This window comes from Crocuta crocuta, unplaced genomic scaffold (assembly GCF_008692635.1).
Source record: "Crocuta crocuta isolate KB4526 unplaced genomic scaffold, BGI_CrCroc_1.0 scaffold25, whole genome shotgun sequence".
Lineage (NCBI taxonomy): Eukaryota > Metazoa > Chordata > Mammalia > Carnivora > Hyaenidae > Crocuta > Crocuta crocuta.
In genome coordinates, this window is record NW_027532015.1 from 5,260,032 (window position 1) to 5,282,547 (window position 22,516).

General features: G+C 33.5%; 1 protein-coding gene and 1 non-coding gene across 3 annotated transcripts in view; both read right to left on the reverse strand.

Moving 5' to 3' along the window:
• STXBP5 (syntaxin binding protein 5) overlaps positions 1-22,516 on the reverse strand; it is a 160,519-nt gene that overhangs the window by 19,183 nt on the left and 118,820 nt on the right. For both annotated transcript variants that reach the window (XM_077776130.1, XM_077776129.1), the window contains 4 exons: positions 12,181-12,231; positions 6,378-6,617; positions 4,858-5,227; positions 3,798-3,963 (listed from right to left, as the gene is read on the reverse strand). In XM_077776130.1, coding sequence (XP_077632256.1) covers positions 3,798-3,963; positions 4,858-5,227; positions 6,378-6,617; positions 12,181-12,231 — 827 coding nt within the window. The remainder of the gene's footprint in view (positions 1-3,797; positions 3,964-4,857; positions 5,228-6,377; positions 6,618-12,180; positions 12,232-22,516) is intronic.
• LOC144241615 (U6 spliceosomal RNA) lies at positions 15,885-15,990 on the reverse strand. Its single transcript, XR_013338128.1, has one exon. It is a non-coding gene; the product is annotated as a U6 spliceosomal RNA (small nuclear RNA).

Sequence of the window (22,516 nt, forward strand, 5' to 3'; positions counted from 1 at the left end):
TTCAACCTTATTCTTTTTCAGAGTTGTTTTGCCTATTTTAGTTTCCATGAATTTCTATAGGAATTTTAGAATAAACTTGCCAATGCCTATTAAAAAAATTCCCACCGGTATTTTGTTTGAGGTTGCCTCAAATCAAATTACATATTTCAATTTATTCAAGTTATTAAAATTTCTTTGTGTTTTGTGATTTTCAATGTAGAGATCTTTGATATTTTTTGCCAGATTTATCCCAAAGTAGTTCATATTTTTTGTTGCTATTATAGATGGTGTTTTTTTAAATGTCAATTTTCCAATACCCATTGCTAATATAGTTTCTTATTTTGTTTGTTTTGTTGTTTTTTTGCATATTGGTCTCATACACTGCATCCGTGTCAAACTCATTCATTATCTCTAGTAGCTTTTTGGATAGATTTCCTAGATAGATGATCATGTCATCTGTGAGTAACAGCAGGCTTACTTTTCCTTTCCAACTGAGATGCTTTTTTATTTTTCCCTTGCCGGAATGGACTGGCTAGAACCTTAAATACAACAATGAACAGAAGTTTTGAGAGTGAGCATCCTTTTCTAGCTCCTGATTTTAAGAAAAAATAATTCAGTATCTTATCATTAAATATAATGTTAGATGTAGATTTTCCCTAGATGTTCTTTAAGCTCCCTTTTATTCCTTCTTTGCTAAGGTTTTTCTTTTTTTAATTAAGACATGGATGTTAGATTTTGTCAATTGCTGTTAGTTTACTAGTATGATGAAATTACACTGATTTACAAATGTTAAGACAACTCTACATTTCGGGGTAAATCCCACTTGGTCATGATGAATTATTATGACCAGAATTATCCTTTGATATACTGTTGGATTCAACTTGTTTAGAATTTTTACATTTATATTTGTGAAGTATATTGACCTATATAGAATTTTCTTGTAATGTATTATCTATTTTTCATATCATGTTAATTTAAGCTTCAAGAATGAGTATGGAAGGATCTTTCCACTTTAATTTTTGAGTTTTGTGTTGAACTGGTATTTTTTCCTCCTAAAAATGTTGATAGAAATCACCAGTGAAGCCATCTGGGCCTGGAATTTTCTTCTCAATTACTCCAACAGATAAAGGATTCTTCAAGTTATCTATTTTTTTAGTGATTTTTGGTAATTGTGTCTCTCCAGGAATTTGTCCATTTCACCTAAGTTTTTGAGTTAATTGACATAAAGTTGTTATTTCCTTATTATCCATTTTAATATTTGTAGAATATAGTAATGCCACTTCTCTCATTCTTGACCCTGGTAATTTGTAACTTCTCTCTTAATAATCAGACTGGCTTGAGATCAATTTTATTGGTTTCAGAGATCAAGTTTTAGTTTATTGATGTTTTTCTATTGTTTCCTTGTTTCTCTTTCTGTTCACTATTTTGCACTTTGATATTTATTATTTTCTTTCTTTTGCTTACTTTGGGGTTAAGTTCCTTTTCTTTTTCAGTTTCTTATAGTGGAAACTGAGGTGACTGATTTGACAAGAACTTTTTTTTTTTTAAATATAAGTGGTTTGGTGCTATGAATTTGTCAAGTTTAAACACTCAGTTGTTTTGTTCTACTGCTGTGTTTTCAAGTTACCTAATTTTTTTTTTTTTTTGGCATTGTCTAATCTGTTGTAAATCCACGCAGTGTATTTTTCATCTCAAAAACTACTGTAGTTTTTTCACCTCTAAAAGCTTGATTTTGGTCTTTTATATCTTCCATGTCTCCACTTAACTTCTGAATATGTGAAATATTATAATAACAGGTTTGATGTCCTTCTGTACTAATTCTAATGTCTGTCTCAGTTCTGGTTTGGTCTCTTATAAAGATTGGTTATTCTTTTCATTATGGATTAAATATTTTTACTGATTTGACTGGATGCTAGACCTTTCAATTTTTACCCTGTTAAATACTAGATATTTTTCATTTCTCTAAGTCATCATCAGCTTCATTCCGGGATACTAGGGAATATTTTGAACCTTTTGGGTCTTCCTTTCATTTGTTAGGCAGGTGTGAAGTCTGAAGCAGTGCTTATTTTAAAGCTAATTATTTCTCAGAAATGAGCCCAGACCTTCCTAAGTACTCTACCTAATTGCTCACTGAAATAGGCTGAAAAATGGCCATCTAAAATATAAGGTTCTAATCCTAGGGGCACCTGGGTGGCTGAGTAGGTTGTGTATGACTTCAGCTCAGGTCATGATCTCACTGTTTGTGAGCTCAAGCCCTGTGTTGGGCTGTCCTGACAACTCAGAGCCTTGAGCCTGTTTGAGCTTCTGTGTCTCCCTCTCTCTCTCTGTGCCCCTCCCCTGCTCACACGCTATCTTTCTCTCTCTCTAAGCACTTTATGTGCATTGTCTTCTTTAATTCACACTGTAAAATTTGTAATCCTATTTTTAAAGATGATGGGGCACAGAGACAGTAAGTAACTTGTCTGAGTTCACATAATTGTGTAATTATTAGCAAGGATGGGACTTAAATTCAGTCTTGACTCTAAAGCTCATATTCTAAAAAAGCCACAAATTTAAACTTACAAATAAATAAAATAGGGCTAATTAATTGCAAAAACTTTCATTATACAGTTCCCTTAAAAAGAAAAGTTCCCTTAGATAATGGTTTCCTGTGAATATCAAATAATATTTTAGCTCAGTATTTCAAGACCATTTTTATTTTAAAATGTGAAACTAGACTGATCATTTTTTAAAAATGTTTATTTGTTTTGAGATAAATAAATAAATTTGTGTGCACACAAATCGAGGACAGGCAGAGAGAGAGAGAATCCCAAAGAGGCTCCATGCTGTCAGCAAAGAGCCGGTTGTGGGGCTTGATCTCATGAACCATGAGACCATGACCTGAACTGAAATCACGAGTTGGACAGTTAACCAACTAAGCCACCCAGGCACCTGTAGACTGATCATTTCTAATATACAGTTGATCCTTGGACAGTGTGAAGTATCAACTGCCAACTGCCATGTACAGTCAAAAATTCACGTATAACTTTTGAATTCCCCAAAACTTTACTAATAGTGTGCTGTGGACCAGAAGCTTTACTGATAACATAAACAGTGGATTAGCACGTATTTTATACATTATATTTATTACATACTGTATTCTTCCACTAAAGCAAGCTAGAGGAAAGGAAATGTTAAAACTACGAGGCAAAGAAAATAATTTACACTGCTGTACTGTATTTATTGAAAAAAATCTGTGTATAAGTGGATCTGTGCAGTTCAAACACATCTTGTTCAAGCATCAACTGTATATGCAAGCACATAAGGCACTTGAATATTAAAACAAGAAACAGTTTTGTATTTAAACATAAGATCAACCAAAATATTCAGAGAGAAAAACTATAGAATCTTATTTTTTCTTTTATATATATATACATCCTTGTGAATAGAGTGTATGAGAAGGGATGACACAATTTGCCCTCAAACAGATATAATTATTTTCACACTAACCTATTTCCTTAAAAAAGATTTTTCTGTGTGTATAATAGATATTTACTATACATGGAGAGTGTGTATAAAATGTATATAACATTTCATATTTCTTTGCCATCACTGGAGAAAAAAAATTTGGATCAATGAGATAAGTTCCTCTTATAATAAGAGTCTGATGAAGATACTTTATCACAAATCTCAAAGCATATGGTCTGAAAGCCAGGCTTTGGATTTTCCTATGTAGGTTCATTTGTATATTCCTGAGAGTGTAAGAGATGAACAAAAGTAAGGGACCTTAGAGAATACTTCACCTCTAAAGAAATTATAGTAATATTTTTGTTATTTACCTGAAGATTTTCACAGGTCTCTTGACTATAAGTCAGTCTCTGGATTTCTGTAGGTGAAACAAGATACAATGCTTGTCCATTGTTGGTGAAGCAGAATGTTCTGGCTATCCGCATGTTGGTGAGGGGCAAGTAATACACATCCAGTAGAGGCCTTAAACTTGGCAAACTTGAGAAAAATATTGAAAAGTCATTAATAATAAACAAGGTAGGTTCTGGAAAACAGTATGGAGGGTCCTCAAAAAGTTCAAATAGAACTACCTTGTGATCCAGCAATTGCACTATTGGGTTATTTACCCAAAGAACACAAGAACAAGAATCCATATAAAGGGATACATGCACCCCTATGTTTATAGTAGTATTATTTACAGCAGCAAGATACGGAGGCAGCCCAAGTGTCCATTGATTGATGAATGGATAAAGAAGATCCACATCTTCTTCCATATATTATACACACACACACACACACACACACACACACACACACACACACACACAATATTATTCAGCCATAAAAAAGAATGAAGTCTTCTCATTTGCAAGGACATGGATAGAGCTAAGTAAAATAAATCAGAGAAGGACAAATACCATATGATTTCATTCACATGTGAAATTTAAGAAACAAACAAGCACTGGCACAAAAATAAGAATGAGAGAGATAAATCAAGAAACAGACTCTTAATTACAAAAAACAAACTGATGGTTACCAGATGGGAGTGGGGTCTGGGGATGAATGAAATAGGTGATGGAGATTAAGGAGTACACTAGTCATGATGAGCATTGGATACATATGGAAGTGGAATTTAAAATAACAAGGTAGGTTTTAGACTTAAACAGAGTATTACAGAAGACAAAAATGGCAAGATCTTGTAAAACTGATGATTTAGTATACATGAGAGGGAGATAAAATTGACTTGTATTCCTCATAAAGTTATTCACTATAAAGTAACAATAAATTCTCAGTGTATAAGACTATAAACAAAAACATTTCATTCAAATGCAATATTATGTTTTAGAGGTGTAAATGCTCTATTTGTGTTTTAAGAAAATGTGTAACTCTTACCTAAAAGTCATAATATGTCCATTGGCGCAGAAACAGGCAAGGCAGATACTGTTATTCAACGCTACGATGTCTCCACGAAGCACAAATGAGGTCTCTGTGATGTTTTGCTTGTAAGCGCAGTTCTGAGTTGGCAGTGAGATGACCTTTGCTTGTTTTTCAGAACATATCACTGCATACTGGTTTTCAATAATTTCCTGAGAAGAGGAGGGGGATACGGAGACAGGCCGTCGTTTCTTTAATTTCTCCTTTTCATCTTTTTCTTCAGGAACATTGTGTTCCCTCCAGGATTCATATGCAGGTGGCACTAAGCAGCCTGTAGTATCCAGGAATGCCATTCTCAGGATCGCTCCTTTTAACCTCAATATAGTACCTAAAATATGTAAGTAACAAATGGTTGAATCCCCACAGCAAATATGTTTATTCCAGCCCTTACACACAACAGATATTCAAGAACATGCAGAATGTATATTAAACTGGAATTGTACCCCGGCTTACTGAAGTGATTTAGTTGTCAAGCATGTATCTGAATCCGGAAAATGATATCAGAACTACATGTCCCAAAGAGATAAATGCTGGGATGTCTGCAACTATGTCTTCTCTCATATCTGCAAGTGAACTACCAACAAGTGTGCGAGCAAGTAGATGGCATCTAGAGCTGCACTAACATCGCAGCCACTGTGGCTACAGAGCCCTTGAAACGTGGCCTGTCCACACCGTGGCCTGCTGTGAGAATAAAACACATACATGCCAGATCTGAAGACAGTACAAACAAATTAAAAGTACAATACCTTAACAATTTTAAAATACTGATTACATGTTGAAATCATAATAGTTTATATACATTAGGCTAAATCAAATGTTATGAAAATTAATTTCTTTTTATCTACTTTTTTATTATGACTACTGCAATATTTAAAATTCTTTAAATATTTTCCAGGTTTTTTTCCTATATAGATATTTCTTGCTTACTAATAAGAAACAAGATTAGTAAGAAGATTATCATTATGTAGCCTTTTCTAACAATGAAGCATATAGAATATAGTTAAATATTTATTGAGTTGAATGAATAAATCAAACTGTTTGGTATTTCACAAATTACCATTAAAATAAAAATTACATTTTAATTTTAAATTCCAAGTAATGATGTTTAAAAAAATACTTTTTGCTTTTTCTCCTAAATATGGTACCATCCTTTTGCTTACAGAACACAGCATTTTAAGGTATCCTAGGATGTATTAGAAGAATAGGGCTTTTTTTTTTTTCATTTTCTTATGTAGTAATCATTTTAGACATGATCTTAGAGTTAAGAAAAAAGAAGAGCAAGATTAGAATGGCTGTATAAATAAACTTTATGGAACCTTGTTCCATGTATTCTGTCATTAAAAACAGAAGACTACAACTCTCTCCATTTAGTTTATCTTTTAGAATTCTTAGATCAATTCCAAAATGAAGAGCAAAGGTTTCTACTAAATACAGCAAGTCAGATCTTCAATGTAAGTACAGCATGAAAGCACACATACCACTTGGAGACACAATTACTGGCTGAAGAAGTCTTTGCTCTCCTCCCGGCGGAAGGTTCAGTGCAATGACAAGCACTGTTCCCAGAGTAGTACCAACCCATAAACATGGGGAAGGAGATGAATCTGCCTTTCGAGTAAAAGTTTCACAGAAATGCAGAGCAGAGATGGCTTCTCGAGATTCTTTATCAATGCTGGTTACGCTAGAACTCCGCGATCGGCTGAAGGAATTATCTTTTATATCTGAAATGATTTAAAATGTTGTGAGACTGTCCAAATGATAAAGTATCCTATTTTTTTATTTGGTATAAATTCGGCCGAATAGTTAATCTACAAAGTGAGAAAATCTATAGTATATTTAGTTTTAGTTTTCTCTTGATTAAAAACAATTCACTTTTATGCTAATAATTATTTTCCATTGCTGAAATATAAAACAGAAACAGATAAATTCACACTTCTCAGAAGTAAGCTGGATGCAGTCCAGTGAATTTGTGGATGTGTGATCTGTACGGTTTTTGGTGCAGCGCTCTGTTGGTATCCTGGTTGCTTTTGGAATCTTGGCCCTTACCACCACCATCTTTTCTCTTGATGCTATTTCTTCCTTTGGTAATACAATGTCATGGTTTGGCAGAACTAGAAAAGCATGGTTACTTCCAATTATTTATAATTGAAATGATAAACCCTTTTTTTGGGAACAATACTTAAAATGAGTCAACGCTGTTCTAGGTAACAACACTTAAAATGAGTTTCAAATTTGGGTATTTCCTTTCACTTTACCTATATACATCTGGTGGCATGCCAAGTCCTATGTTATTTTATCCCAGTGTTGTTTCCTTCTTTCCATTACCAATCAACTTCCATTACCCTTCATTCAGACTTTCATTACCATTCATAAAGACTGCCGTACAATTCCCAAGTAGTCTCCCCACCTCGTTCTGTCACTGCTCTAACATAACTCAACAGAATTTTATAAGGTACAGTCATAATTCCATCACTTCTATTTTAAAATTCTTCAGGGGTTCCTCTTTGAGCATGCTTAATATTTTACTCAGATTTTTAAGGCTTTCTACAAAATATTTCCAACTCTCCTTAGTGGCCCTATCTCCCAATGCTACCCTGCTTTCACTATGGGTAACCAAATGAGTCATTCATTGGTCTCCAGACCTTGTACTCATCTACTTTAGACCTTTGCTTGTGATTTTCTGACTGGTTTCGGTATCTCACTCTTTTCTCTATCAAGATCGTGTTTATTTGCTATCTCAGGTATTGTCATTTTCATGAAGTTTATTTGGACTCTGAAAATTGTATACGGTTTTTTCTCTTTTTTGAATTTTGATAGCTTTTTATCTCCCATGGCACTAACAGTACATTTGTTCTACAGTTCTTTTGGACTTGTCCTAGGCCTCACTCTAAAGTGACTCTGAGTGTCTTGAGTACAAGAGCTGTATCATTTTGATGCCCTACACAATTTGGTATAGTATCTGGCATATACTAATATCCAATAAATACTTGCTAATGACGGATCTGTAGTTGAAAGTATCTAACACGATGTGCTGCTGTAACAACTTTGGGATATTCTTAAAATTTCTAGTAGTTTCTACTATTCATATCTAATAAATAATTCCTCCAATTACATGGTTTCAATGCTATCATGAAAGAAATTACTTCATATGTCATGAAAAATAAACACATTCAAGTCTTTTAAAATGCATTTTATTAAATAAAAAAGTATAAATGAACCTTAAACTCTACCTCCTCTAAAAGCTTTTGTAATCAAACTTAGGTTCATAGATTGACAATATTTCCCCAAATAATAATTATATACGACAGAATTTTAATTATCGCTAGCCTCCGAAAATAATAAAGAGACTAGTTATGGCAACAGCATGGGTAATCTAACTATAGTCCCTAGAAATGTCTCTTTAACCTGTATAACCTGTTACAGATTTTAAAACAGCAGAAAAGAACTACTTCCTGTAAATGAAACAACTTTCCATAAGCAATAGCTCATTACTGGATGAGTGTGGTAATATTAAGTATATAAACTGATTCCAGATGTTAACTCTAAAGTTTTCAAAATTATTTTAGTAAAATAATAGATATTTAATTATTTTTAAAATGTTAAGTAATTGCTATATCTAACGTGGGGCTCAAACTTATAACCCTGAGGTCAAGAGTCACATGCCCTACCAATTGAGCCAAACAGGTAACCCAAATAGCAGAAATTTTAAGTTTAGTAGATGGGTAACAGATATTAAGGAGAGCACTTGCAATGAGAACTGTGTGTTGAATTTAAGGGACGAATCTTAATTCTATTCCCGAAACCAACAGTGCATTGTCTGTTAACTAAAATTTCAATAAGAATCAATAAATTTAGTTTTCAATGATTAAAATATCTACTTTAATGAAACATACACATACAAGGTGATTGGACAGGGGTGCCTAGGTGGCTCAGTCAGTTAAGCATCCTACTTCAGCTCAAGTCATGATCTCACAGTTCATGGGTTTGAGCTCCGCGTCGGGCTCTGTTGTGACAGCTAGCTCAGAGCCTGGAGCCTGCTTGAGATTCTATATCTCCCTCTCTCTGACCCTCTCCTGCTCACGCTGTCTATGACTCTCAAAAATAAATAAAAAACATTAAAACATATTAAAAAAAGGTGATAGGACATATATTCTCCATTGTGACCTAGTGTAAAGGCAGAAATAAATAAAAATTTCATAATATAAGAAAATAAAATATAAATTTGATAAATTTTAATATAAATTTCATTATAAATTAATCTGTGTAAAATTTCTTACTTTTCTATTAAAATTAAAATAAGTGATTCACAACATATTTGTACTTCAAATGTTAATTACAGGCCAAATAAACAGTGTTTTAGTTTATTGGAATAATGTAACTATATAAAATTCATAAATTACAATTGCATTTGTATTATGACTTCTCTATAAAAATTAGATCACCAAAGAAACTCTTAAGTTTAGATAAGTATGTGAAAATGGACTGAATCAGAATCAATACTGAACTCAAAAAATCCTTTTTTCAAGGTTATTTTATTTATTTTGAGAGAGATTAACAGTGCACAGGCTCAAAAAAGAGTGGGGGAGGGGGAGACAGAGAAGGAGAGAGAGAAAATCCCAAGCAGGCTTTGCATTGTCAGCACAGAGCCAATGCTGGGCTCAAATTCAGGAACTGCAAGATCATGACCTGAGCTGAAATCAACAGTTGGATGCTTAACCTACTGAGCAACCCACCCCCCCACCTTCCCACCGCTCTGCCCCAGCATCCCTGAACTTAAAAAATTCTATCTGCCTAGAAATATCTGAAAACCAGTTAGAATTTTTAGCAGTTCGCAAATTACAATTTATACTATTGTTAAATCAGATGCTGTGGATCTTTGTGGCTTGAATCTTAGAAATTGGGGAAGCTAAACAAATGGAATAGAAATTTTAATTCTAGTAATAAGAGCAGAAATGAAAATAGCTATCACCATGCAAGGCCTACCATGGGATACATACTCTCATAACACTTTACATTTATCATTTTATTATTTTATTGAATCCACTTAATAACTGTGGAAAGTTTTACAACCACAATTTAACAAATGATAAAATAGACAGGTTCAATAACTTGTCCAGGATGACAAAGCTAATTAGTAGAAGTCAGAACTTGAGTCATGTCCAAGTACAAAACTTCCTTAGGCAACTTCATATAGACAAGGGATTAGTCATACCACCAATATACAAGGGGAGGGTTTGGATTATTATTGAGAATTAAAGTTCAGTCTTTAAATACAGAAAATATATTTGAACATGTGGTGTTTCTGGAAGATCTAAACTCAGATAAAATTTGTCATTAATGCCTCCATCCAGTTGTAGGTGTTACAAGCATGTCACAAAATCACTTCCATGTTTCTGTCTGGATGCCTAGAACACCCTACCTGTGTACATTACCCTCTCCTTCCCACAGTCAAGAAGTAATGCCAAGAGGTGAATTTGGTTAGTGTAAATTCTAGGACACAAAACTAATTCACATTAAGGTATAAAAGTCTGATTTCTTCTTACTCTGGTGGTTGACACTTGACAAGTAACATCAGAGGTCTAATGATATCACCCATGGTGCCTGAGGCTGGGCTATGGAATCCAGGACGGTGAAGCTACAGTGCAAGGGCAATGTTGTGCAATTTCCTAATAAGCCAAAGTGAATTCTAGTCACAGAAGGTTCCAGAGGTCCCAACAACCTCAGCTGTTTTGGGAACATATGACAGTTTGAGCCTATCAATGGAGTTGTTTCTCACTGCCTCCCCAGTCAATGTAAAACAATTACCAGCTAAAAATCTCTAAGAATAGTTTAACAGCACAATGACTTGAAGGGAAATTACTTAGGCAGCACAGAGACTGTTCAAAGGTTTTTATCAATCAATTATTGGCTTAGGGCAGTGAAATACTGCTAGGGCATATAAGCTAAAATATGAACTTCATAAAGATGATCTGTAAAAAAGCACGGAGTATTCCTGCTGATGAAATTATTTATATAATTTATAAGCGTGAGTACTCTTTTTAAAAATAATTATGCTATTTTTTATGAATTTTAAAAGTCTTCTCCATGTGTTTTCTCATAGTTTTCAGATACTAGAAGATACAAAAACATTTTAACTTGCAGTATTTAGTATTATTAAAATTATGGGCTTCTTAGTCTGATGACTAAGTGTATCTGCCTCTCAGATACACTTGGTTTCAAATTACATCTCTAATTTATATAGTGAAGGGAACTATTCCCTTCTCAAAACATATGTTATCCTACATTCTAGAATTAATTCTTGTTCCCTTAACACCAGTGTTAGTATAAAATTATACTGAACTGTTTTTCTTATGTTCAGGAATGGAGCCTTGTACTCTGACAATGGAAGATATAATGCCTTCTCACTAATGATCACATGATCTCTATCCACATAACCGAGATAAAGACTAAGACTTGGAAATGCTAAAATTAATATGGTGAAATGGGTCAATATCTAAGTTTGTATTAGGCTTAAAAAGATAGTCAAGTAATTCTAAAGAATAAATAGTGAAAAGATGATAGGTATAACCAAATGCAAGGGACAAAATCTAGTTATCTGGGTGAAATCATCTTCACCAAGTCTAGTTTTTATTTAATTAAAAATAACTGAAATTTCCGAAATTAAAAAGGAAAGGTGAGTTAATTAAAAAGAAATGCTGTAAGTTTATTTTTATCTTTATTGGAATATCATTTGTCCCTATCATGTGACAAATCAGGGAGCTGTTTTTGAGCTGGATATAAAGCAAAAGGAATGTGTGAATAAATTCATTCTGCTTACTTAGTAGATTAGTTGCAAAGAAAGTGCTATAGAAAAAGAAATACCTCTCAATTTATTATCACCAAAAATAATGATTCTTGATATGAGAAACTTCATGTAATACAGAAAAATAATTTATTGTGAAAATGTTGTAGTTTATAGTTCAAATAAGATTTCAGATGGTTAAATGGGATATAAAGCTTTTACAGAAATTAATCTTAAATTGCACAAATTTTAATCTTATACTAAATTTTGTTTAGAATAAAGTATGAGGACTTAGAAAATATATTATTTTGGTTTGCTTGAAATTTTAGTCCTTTATAATTTACAGATGACATTCTAGAGGCTATTAATCCTTAAACCTCTTACTCCTTTTAAACTTGATTTCTGATAAAAATCTACTCTACTATGATAATTTTATGAATTCCTGGTCTTCCCCTTGAAGGGAGTTTAACTATTATGGATTTTATTCACTTTATTTTACTTACCTAAGTCAGGCTTTAGGTCAGTAGGCAAGCTTAACTTCCTTGACATCTTTGCTGAAAAATAAAACACATTTTTAAAGTTCTGAAGAGTATATGATTCATATTTATTAATACCAGCTGCTCTTCCAGATAGTGAATACTTTTATTACTAAATCGCTAAGATAATTAAAATATGATTAATAATATTATGGGTGGAAAGTAAATCTTATTTTCAATTCTTTAAAAAGTTTGTACTTACTTGTAATATCTTTGTGTGTTTGAAGCTCATACTTCAAGAAAGCTTTTTAAATTCTAACTGTTAATTATTTGTGGCTCACAGAAAGGGTTAGGCTTTTCTAAGAGAAGCAAAGTCATTTCTCAGAAGGAAGATGCAGATAAGGACAATAGAGGCAGAAGGCTGAGTATGGGTAGTTGATATAAAATCTTTTCAGTTCCTCATCTTCATAGCCACTGAGCTCATTATTTTTTAAGTTAATCTTTAGAATGTAGGACAACCCCTATCTAAGATCAAATATAAGTGTTTGATTATATCATAAAACTTTTTGGCTTCATCTACTCTTGACATACATTAACACCTCTACTTACATCTCTGTGAAAAGCAAAACAAAGTCATGCTCAATCTAAAATTATGGTGTTTACAAAAATATAAACTCTGTGTATGTCAATTTCTAATTTAGTATAAGAATAATAAAAAAGCCTATTATAAACTTACTGGAATTCACTTTCCATCCTCAAGGTCAGTTATTGCCTTAATCTAGGAAGTGATTTAAAGTTAGGAGTTGTTTAACTACATCTATTGTATTAGCAGCACTGCATGCAGAACAGAATAGTGCTTCCTATGTAGAATACTGAAAAAGCACTTGCTTGTTAATACATGAATGCATATATTGGGTTAAATTTTGGGCTGTTAAGAGATATTTAAAGCACAGACCCTGCTAGTCCATAAGGGCGCCATGTAAACAAAGAGAAATCCAGTCATAGTATATAACTTCCACATCTAAAAAAATGACAAATCCAGTATTAGGAGAGAGACATTAGGCAAACTGGGAAGGGGTGGGGGAAATAAAGTTTTCGTTTCCAAGTTTCATTAATCAGAATCTTTTAAAAAATAAAAATGAGTCAAATATACAATCAGTCCTATCCCATTTTCACCCAGATGTAATCAACGTCAGTTAAAAGATAAAATGTACTCCAAAACTAGTCAGTGAAACCTATGGTTAGCTGATTTTATATAAATGGTTGGGATTGTATTTAATACCCAATTCCCTAAAATCAGAAGATATTATACCCCCCAAATAATCTTCTAAAATAGAGTATTAACACCTTCAAAAGACTTCAAAGAGGTTTTCATCAAATATCATAGGTACAATGTACATAGACTGATAAATAACATCTGTATAATGTACGTGTTATCTGAAGTAGAAGAATCAGTCTGATAGAGTATAAAGACATGAATTGGATGGTGCGGATGCCTCTCTAGACTTCACTAATCTACTTTGATCCAGTTATTCTTTCAGACCAGTGCTTATCAAAAACTTGAATGTACACATCAATCACTTGGCAAACTTGTTAAATCAGATTCTGATTCTATATTCTTGGACTAGGGCCTGAGATCTTACACTTCTAACCAGTCCCCAGGAAATGCCAATACTGCTGGTCTATGAACCACACTTTGAGGAGCCAGATCCCTAGACTAAAAGAAACTTCAGGATATGAACCAAAGCTAATTGAGCAAACCCAGTATGCGTATGTACGTTAGTTCACCATAAACATTCTCTGAACAAGGTTCAATACTTAGTTTGTAAAATGAGGAAGTGTAAAATGTAGTGGTTACGACTGGATTTGACATCAGACCAAACCTGAGATGGAATCCACTTCAACCAACTACCAAGTGTATGACCTTAACCAATTACTTTGCCTCTCTAAGCCTGAAATTTCCTCATTTGTTAAATGAGGATAGATAATAATGCCAATTTCACAGCTGTATTATACAGGACGATGTAAGCAAAGCACTGTGCATAATATCTGACACACAATACAGATTTGATAAATTTTAGTTATTAATAATAAACAAATGTAATTGTATCTAAATAAACTGTAAAATGCTGTACCAAGGGGCTATTAATATACTTTTAAACTACCAGCATTCCTTTATTATAATTCTATGATAACATTCCAAGTAACTAAAACAACAAAATTCAGGGAAATAACTTTAGGACATAAGTATGGTACAGTAATGCACCACTTAAGTTCAACCTCTCTTAAGTTTGTTTCAAAAACTAAATTCAATATATACCTAAACATAACAAAGATAAATAACCTGAGTTAACTTACAAGCTATGTCATTTGTCCTCATAGTTAAAATATATTAACTATTTTGTCAATTAGAAATGTATCTGTTGAAGCTTTCACTAAATAACCATACACATATTTCTGCCAAAAAAATTTCATTAGCATGAAACTCCTTTCTGAATTTCTTAAGTGTATGCTTTCAATCTCCCTTAGGATTTTCTATTAGAAATCCTTTTATACAAAATTCTCAAATATTTAAAAAATTTAAGTTAATCTTTCCCATAAAATACAATTATTTTTAGTCTAGCATTACTTAATTTATCATGTTAAAAAAACTCTGAATATAACTAATCAACTTTCAAATAATTCTTCAATTGGTCTAATTTTGACATTTTATCGAGGTTAAACCACACAATAATGACAAGGCAGATTTTTTTACTATAGTAATTTTACTATGAATGTCACAAAATGATTTAATTATAATGTCTAATATTTCCTCCTGAAACACTTTGCAACTGGAGACCCACAACCTGACCACAAACTCAATCATAGTTTTCAAAAGACAGATATTTAAGCCACACTACTGTAATATTTTGATACAATTTTGAGCAATCTCCTTGAACTTGAAATGACAAATGTTAAAAGATTAACTTTGCTATTTTGTTAATTCTACTTACCAATTAATATTAAAAAAAAAAGATTCAGAACTAACAATTTTAATGAATAGAGAAACATTTTTGTTACAGGTAAGAGCTGGGAACAAGAGCTCAGGGATACTCACTTATTAACCTATTAAATGTTTATTAGGCACATGCGAGCTTTGTGCCAGAAGGCAGAGATTTCCTGCCCTCTAAGAGTTCACAGTGCATTGGAGGTGTGAAGTAAGTCCAGTGCAATGTAGCAAGTACCAACAGAAGCAAGCACAAGGTGCTAACTAGAGTACACTGAATTTATAACTGTCTTATTACTCTGGAATACTTATCTAAGACAATGGGATATGAGGATAAAGGCAGCAAGGAGTAGACTTTGCACATTTTCACAAAACTATTTGTTCTCCACTTTTTTGTTGGCAGTATTTTTCTTTTGATGTAAAATTTACATACAAATAGATCTTAAATATATACTGAGTTTTGACAATGTACACCCTATGTAACTCAAATCCTTAACAGGATATAGAAATTCATCACCATCCAAGAAAGATTATACATATTCTTTCAAATCAATTCCTGTCCTCATCCCTAGAAATAACCACTGCCCTGATGTTTTCCCCTCCGAACCATGGATCAGGTTTTCAGTTTTGCCTATTCTAGCATTTCATATGCATGATATCATGGTATAAACTCTTATCTAAAGCATCTTTCACTTCGGACAATGTTGGTTTTTTTTTAATCTTTTCCCCCAAATATTTTATTTTTTAACACATGGAACGCTTCATGAATTTGTGTCATCCCTGTACACGGGCCATGCTAATCTTCTCTGTATTGCTCCAATTTTAGTAATATGTACTACTGAAGTAAGCACCTTCCCAAAATATTGTAAAGGTTACATTGTTTCTTCAATACACAGAATTAGAATTTTTAGGTGAAAAACACAGTCTCAATTAGTAGATTCAGAGGCATTATCAGATTAACCTCTTCTAAGTGTCCCCCCATACACCCACATTTTATCTTTTCTGAATTATGTGTTCTTTACAGAAAAATTGGAAAATATAGAAACAGAAAATAAGGCCATCACGAATGCCCATAATCAAGAGACAAAATTTTTCCATATTTCCTGCCACTTAATATCCATTTTTATTTAGTATACAAATCTGTATTTTGCTTTTCCCCCCACTATTAAAAAAAAGCATTTCCTTACATCGGTTGTTAGTATATTTTAATGGCTGAATATTTACTTATATGAACACTTACTCAACAATAAGGTATTTTCTCATACATATGACAGCAAAAATGTACAAAAATATTTGCATATATTTTGATTATTTCCTTAGATGAGAGTTCCATAGAGGACAATAATTTCTAATACAACTTTCCCCAAGCCCTAAGGTCTTCTAAAATATGTCTTTAAGTAGCAGCTATTATTTTTTTAAAGAAAGGCATATAAGCATAATATTTTACAAAGTTCTGTTTAGCTGAAAACAAAAATATGAATCAGAGAAAAGTCCAACTCACAACTATACCCCCTCGAAACGCAAGTTGCTTCATTTTCTTACAGCATTGGACGTAGCTATGTAGCTAAGAAACCTAAAGCCAGATAATCACCTCCTTTTGAATGTAACTTGTCTTTTTATGGGTACTTATGGGAAGGGGAAGAGCAAGAGGGGAAGAGGATTAAAATCTTCAGCATTATACACTGTGTTAGTTATTTGTTGTCAGGTTCCATAGTCCTTTTTTCTACAGTCTCTATCACTGATACTAAACTCATCCAAGTAATTTTATTGCATCAGAAACTGAACTTTTCAGTATGAGACTTCATTTTATTCATTATAAAGTTGTTACTTTCTCTGCTGATATTCTCTGTTCACTCATTATGACCATTTTTTCTTTTCAATATTAAAACATATAATAGCAGCTGCTTTAAAAATCCTTGGCTGCTAATATCAGCATCTAGTTCATCTTGAAGTCTGTTTCTACAAGTTTCTTTATTCTTCTTTAAAAAAAAGTTTATTTTTTGAGAGAGCGGGGGTTTGGAGGGCAGGGGACAGAGACAGAGAGGGCAAGAGAGAATCCAAAGAAGGCTCCATACTGTCAGAGCATAGGCCCTGCAGGCCTCAAACTCATGAAACATGAGATCATGACCAGAACCGAAATCACGAGTTGGGTGTTCCACCAACAGTCACCCGGATGCCTCAACTTCTTTATTATGGGTCACATTTCCCTACTTTTGATTTTGAATCTTTATTTCACATGCCTAGAAACTTTTGATTGCTTGAATGCTGGACAAAGTGGATAATATGTTGAAGGGAGTCTGTATAGTATCATTAATCTTAATAGGTGGTGAGCTTTGCTCTACACCTTGCTGTTAAATTACTGGAGAATCATTTGGTTTTATCAGGTTCATTTTATTCTTTGTTAGGGCAGGTCTCTCTCAGTTTGAACTTAGTTCTAGGATATGGCTTTTATGCTAAGAAGTGAACCTTACTCTTAAGGAGGGCCTTTCTGGGGTATCAAGAGAATGACCAAGGCACTCTGCAGGGTCTAATGTCAACAACTCCCGGAAATGGGTGACTGCTGGTATCCCTGTCAGCTCTCAGCCTTAGAGATGGTAACTATCCAGCTCAGGTACATTGTCAACCTGGAGCTGAACTGGAGGTGAACCTGCACACAGTCTTCTACGAATTCCCTCTGTGCAGTTCCTTCCTCTCTAGCACACTATCTCCCACATTCCAGGCACGTTAGCAGCCGAGAACTCTAATCTCTATCTCCTTAGCCTGAAGGACTGCAGCTCCTCCTGGGTTCTACCCACCCTGTACTGCAACAGGAAAGTGTTCCATGGAAGAAACCTGCAGAGGCCGTGCGGCTCACTTCATGTTGCTCCTTTCTCTCAAGGATGGCAGCCCTACACTGCCTGTTACTCAATGGCTAGAAAGAAGAGCCCATATAGTTTGACTAGTGTTATAGTTGTGGAAGGCTAAGTCTCAAACCTAAAGTCTGATGTTGAAATTTAGGTCAAATGTTTTTATCTTTGAATTTTTGTGACTTCTGGGGAATATACTTGTTTCCAGGTCTGTTCATTAACCTCCCTGATGGCAGGTTCACAAGCAGCAGATCCAATCCTGAGAACCTCTAGTCAGGCCTCCTGGCGGACATGCTGTACCCTGGCAGAATTCTGTGGATGAAGCAGTCATAGACTTTATCCAGCAATTTTTTGATGATCATATATTTACTTCTCAGGAGTCTCAGAAGCACTTGCCAACCCAGTTACCTTGTCAGCTGATTTCATGGCATGTATATAGAAACTTCTGAACATGCTTTGAAGTTACTCAACTTCCATTGAGGCTTTCAAACTGAAGACATATGATTTGGAAGACAAGTGGTCTGTTTCTTTCATGTTCAACTGTGTATTCTTCAACTCTTGCTCTTTATACTCAGTATCTTCCTTGCTTTGAAATCTTTTGCCACTGGAGAGTATAAACTAGATCTCTTTTTCTATGCCTCTGTTCACAGAAGAAATGATAGGAATGACAATGAAGTTTCTTCAATTTGAAGAAAACTGGTATCAGATGTGTCTTGGCAGGCAATAAACCTGAGTCTCTGCTCTCTTCTTATAAAGTGCAGTGAAAATATTAAGCTGACTGGCTAGGTAAACAGTAAAGAGTTGCATTTGCTTGGTAGGAGCAATGAAGTTAGGCATGATCACAACAATCATAACTGCAACAGTAGTTACAACTCTAAGACTCTAAGGAGAGAAGCAAATCTCAAGAGGTCTGCCCGGACCACTGTACCACAGGTGACAGTTTTGTCATGGTTGTTACTTGTTAGTTTTTGCAACTGTACAAATCTTTGTAAAGATTTGTTGTAAATTATGGAGATTCCTATTGCTTCTCTTCAACAGATGTTTTGTAATTTTCCTTTAGTTCTTCTAACCATTGTGTTCCACATCTTATTTTTCTAAGGAAGGTTTCTTAAATGAAAGGAAAACAGAAGTATAACTTCTGCTTTTTGGAATGTGACTTTTATAGTAAACAGTATACCAACAATAAAAGATAAAAAGATTTATTATTATGGTGGTATGAAGATGCCAAAAAAGCAAATTTTTGTTTATACCGAGAGGTTTAATAATTAAAATAAGGTGACAATATCACTTTTCTCACCACCTGCAAAGATCCAAAACCACTCTTTTCAAGCAAAGTGTTGAAATGTATGCATATTAAATAAAAATAAATCATAACAGTAAAGAGACTAAAACTCAACTTACAGGATTATGGCATAGAAGCCAAGGGAAAAGTGGGACCAAGAAGCAGAAATTCTAACGACTTATCACACATTATTTTAATAGCCAATAGAACTAATAATATCAATGTCTATTTCCCATGTTAGAATATAAATTCCATGAGTTTGGAAATAAAGCTTATCTTGCAAAATACTGCATCTGTATACGTGTATAGCACTTAATGTGTGGTCAACGAGCATGGTGATGAATGAATAAATAAATGAATAACACAAGCTGTCACTGGAATTTTACTTCTATAGAAAGAGGAAGAATTTTCTCACAAATAGAGAAAAAGTGGGCAAATTAAATACAGGCCTATTCATCAAAAATATGACTTTTGAAATTATCTCACTAATTTAACTTTCGTTTGGACTGATTTTATGTTATGAATCAAACAGGAAGTTATTTCTAGAGAGATCTTTTTATATTCTTCCAATATAAGGAAAAGACAGTTCTATGGAGAAAGAAATGCATACAAAGGAAATACGAAGATATAAGAGACAAACAGACTTTGCTGAGATTTATTATGAAATTTGACAGAAAATACATTCTGAAATACAATTAAAATCCAATATACATTATGCCATACTCTTCAGATTTTAGTCATCCTGAAAAAAAAAAAAATCCATTAGAAAAACTCAGACATGTATAATAGTTTTAATTTAATTTCATAGGACTGTGAAATTTAGTTCTTCACAAATTAAGAGTAAGAGTAATCTTACCTGTAAAAATAGTATTACTGCACACTTGACTCATCTTCTCTTTCAAGATGAGCTTCTATTCTTCTAACAGCCACATTAGGGATTAAATATAAAGATGAACTTCTACAGATGTAACAGCCACACATTTGGAATTGAATATTGGGGAATGTAATGTAGAATTATCAGTACTAATTTGAGTTTTATAATGAATTAGAATAATTTTATAACTTAAAATTCTACTTAATTTGGTACATACCTTTTTATTCACATGGCAAACTCCAAATGGACCTCTGAGAATTTATTTTTCAATGTGTAAATATAGAACAATTGGGAAAATAGCACAAGAAAAAGAGGTCGTAGAGCACAAGAGGGAAGACATACTATAGTAAAACAAGAGTTCAAGAGACCTGGATTCTGGTCCTGACTAGGTCATTACTATGGGACATTCTTTTGGATATACAACTCAACTTCTCTGAGATTCAATCTCTCTTCTTAAAAAATAAGGGAGCTTGAGCAGATTTAAATTTATAGGATTTAATGAGTTAGTGATTTAGAATATAATGACTATGACTCTAAGTTGTGTTAGAACATTTTAATTTAAAAAAGGAATGACTGGGACTCATGTAAAAGAGAACTAATGAAAATGATATTTGGACTAAAGATCATTATCTTCATTGGTCAAATGACTTCAAAAATTAGTTTTTGCTAAAAAAGAAAATTAGTCATTACTGAAATAACTGATAACCTAGAATCTGAGAGATTAAAAGGAGGTACAATCCTCCCTAGGCTAACAAGTACAACCTGAAAAATATCTATAGTGTCTAGAAATTGGGAGGTGCTCATTAAATGGAGCTTTGATTCCTATTTGTTTTGGCACAGCACTCATTAAGCCACTATACTTTTGAATCTTTATACTTTAATCTCTGGTTATTATTCCCCCTTCACGGCTTCATGTAATCATCCCTTTTATATGAAAATTAGTAAAAATATGGGACATAGGCAGGGTTGCATGCAGACTATACAATCCATCTAGAAATCTATTTGCATAATGAAAGAGAATCATAATGATATAGAACTAATAATCTTTAAATTTTTTTCAATGTATATTTTTCAGAGACAGAGATAGATAAAGTGCAAGTGGGAAAGGGACAGAGAAAGAGGGAGACACAGAATCTGAAGCAGGCTCCAGGTTCTGAGTCATCAGCATAGAGCCTGATGTGGGGCTTGAACCCACAAACCCTGAGATCATGACCTGATCCGAAGTCGATGCTTAACTGACTGAGCCCCCCAGGCACCCCGAACTAATAGTCTTTAGAAAAAGTTGATCATGTAGTTTCAAAATCTACCAAGCAATGCTAACATCTGGACCATATTTTATTCATAAGGTATCATGAAAAATTTGATTAACACTTTAACAAAGGCGTACAATTTAGGACTATTTTTATACAAACTTAAAATAGCAAAAAGTTTTACAGAATTTTATATTTCCAAAGTTTTATAAAATATAAATAGTAAGCAAATAATAAATTGATCACCACTCTTATTTTCTGAATGATTTATAGAAATGGTTAACACTACACGAAAGACTGATTTTGGAAATGTTGGTCATCAAGATTTTACTAACAAAAATTAATCATTATGTATGAACAGCCAAAAGAAATCACTCTATGTGTGTTACCTACATGTACCTTTCTTTAGGGATGCAATTTCATTATATTCTGCTGTATTGTGGCTGTTGAACTCATAAGACTAAAGTTATGCCTTTTAGGCTGCTGTTCTTATGCATGAACATGGAAGTCACTGTCAGTCATTTACCTAACTTAGCTGTCAGCTAAGAGACAAAGAAGCTGGGATTTGGGTAGATGGGTTAGGGGACTCTACTGTTTGCTGTAGTTCCTTTCCTTGAGTCTGGGCTTTGAGAAAGGTAGACTTCCAGACACAGTGTATTACATTTGGGCGAGAGGCACCAAGATGACAACCATGATCTGGTGCTAAGGCAGAAGGTAACATGAGCCACCTTTTTTCTAGGTTACTATATAGATAAAACAGGGCTAGAACTAGAATATCTTGTTGCAAATCACATAGCAGATCTGTTTTTGAACCCTTAACAGACTTCAGTAAATTATCTTAAGAGGTAATATAACACAGTATTGAAAGGACAGTGAAGTCAGACTAACTGCGTGTAAATCCTGGCCCCATCATTCGCTAGATACATAACCAAAAGATCTATTACTTACACTCTACCTCTCAGTTTCCCCTTCTGTGAAAGAGAGAAATAGTAAGTAGCTCAATGTAGTTACACTGAATGGATTAAATAAGAAATATTATTTATAAAGGACACAGTGTCAGAAAAATTGTAATTGTTAAGTATATACATATACTTAACATGATATATATTTAAAATAAAATATTAT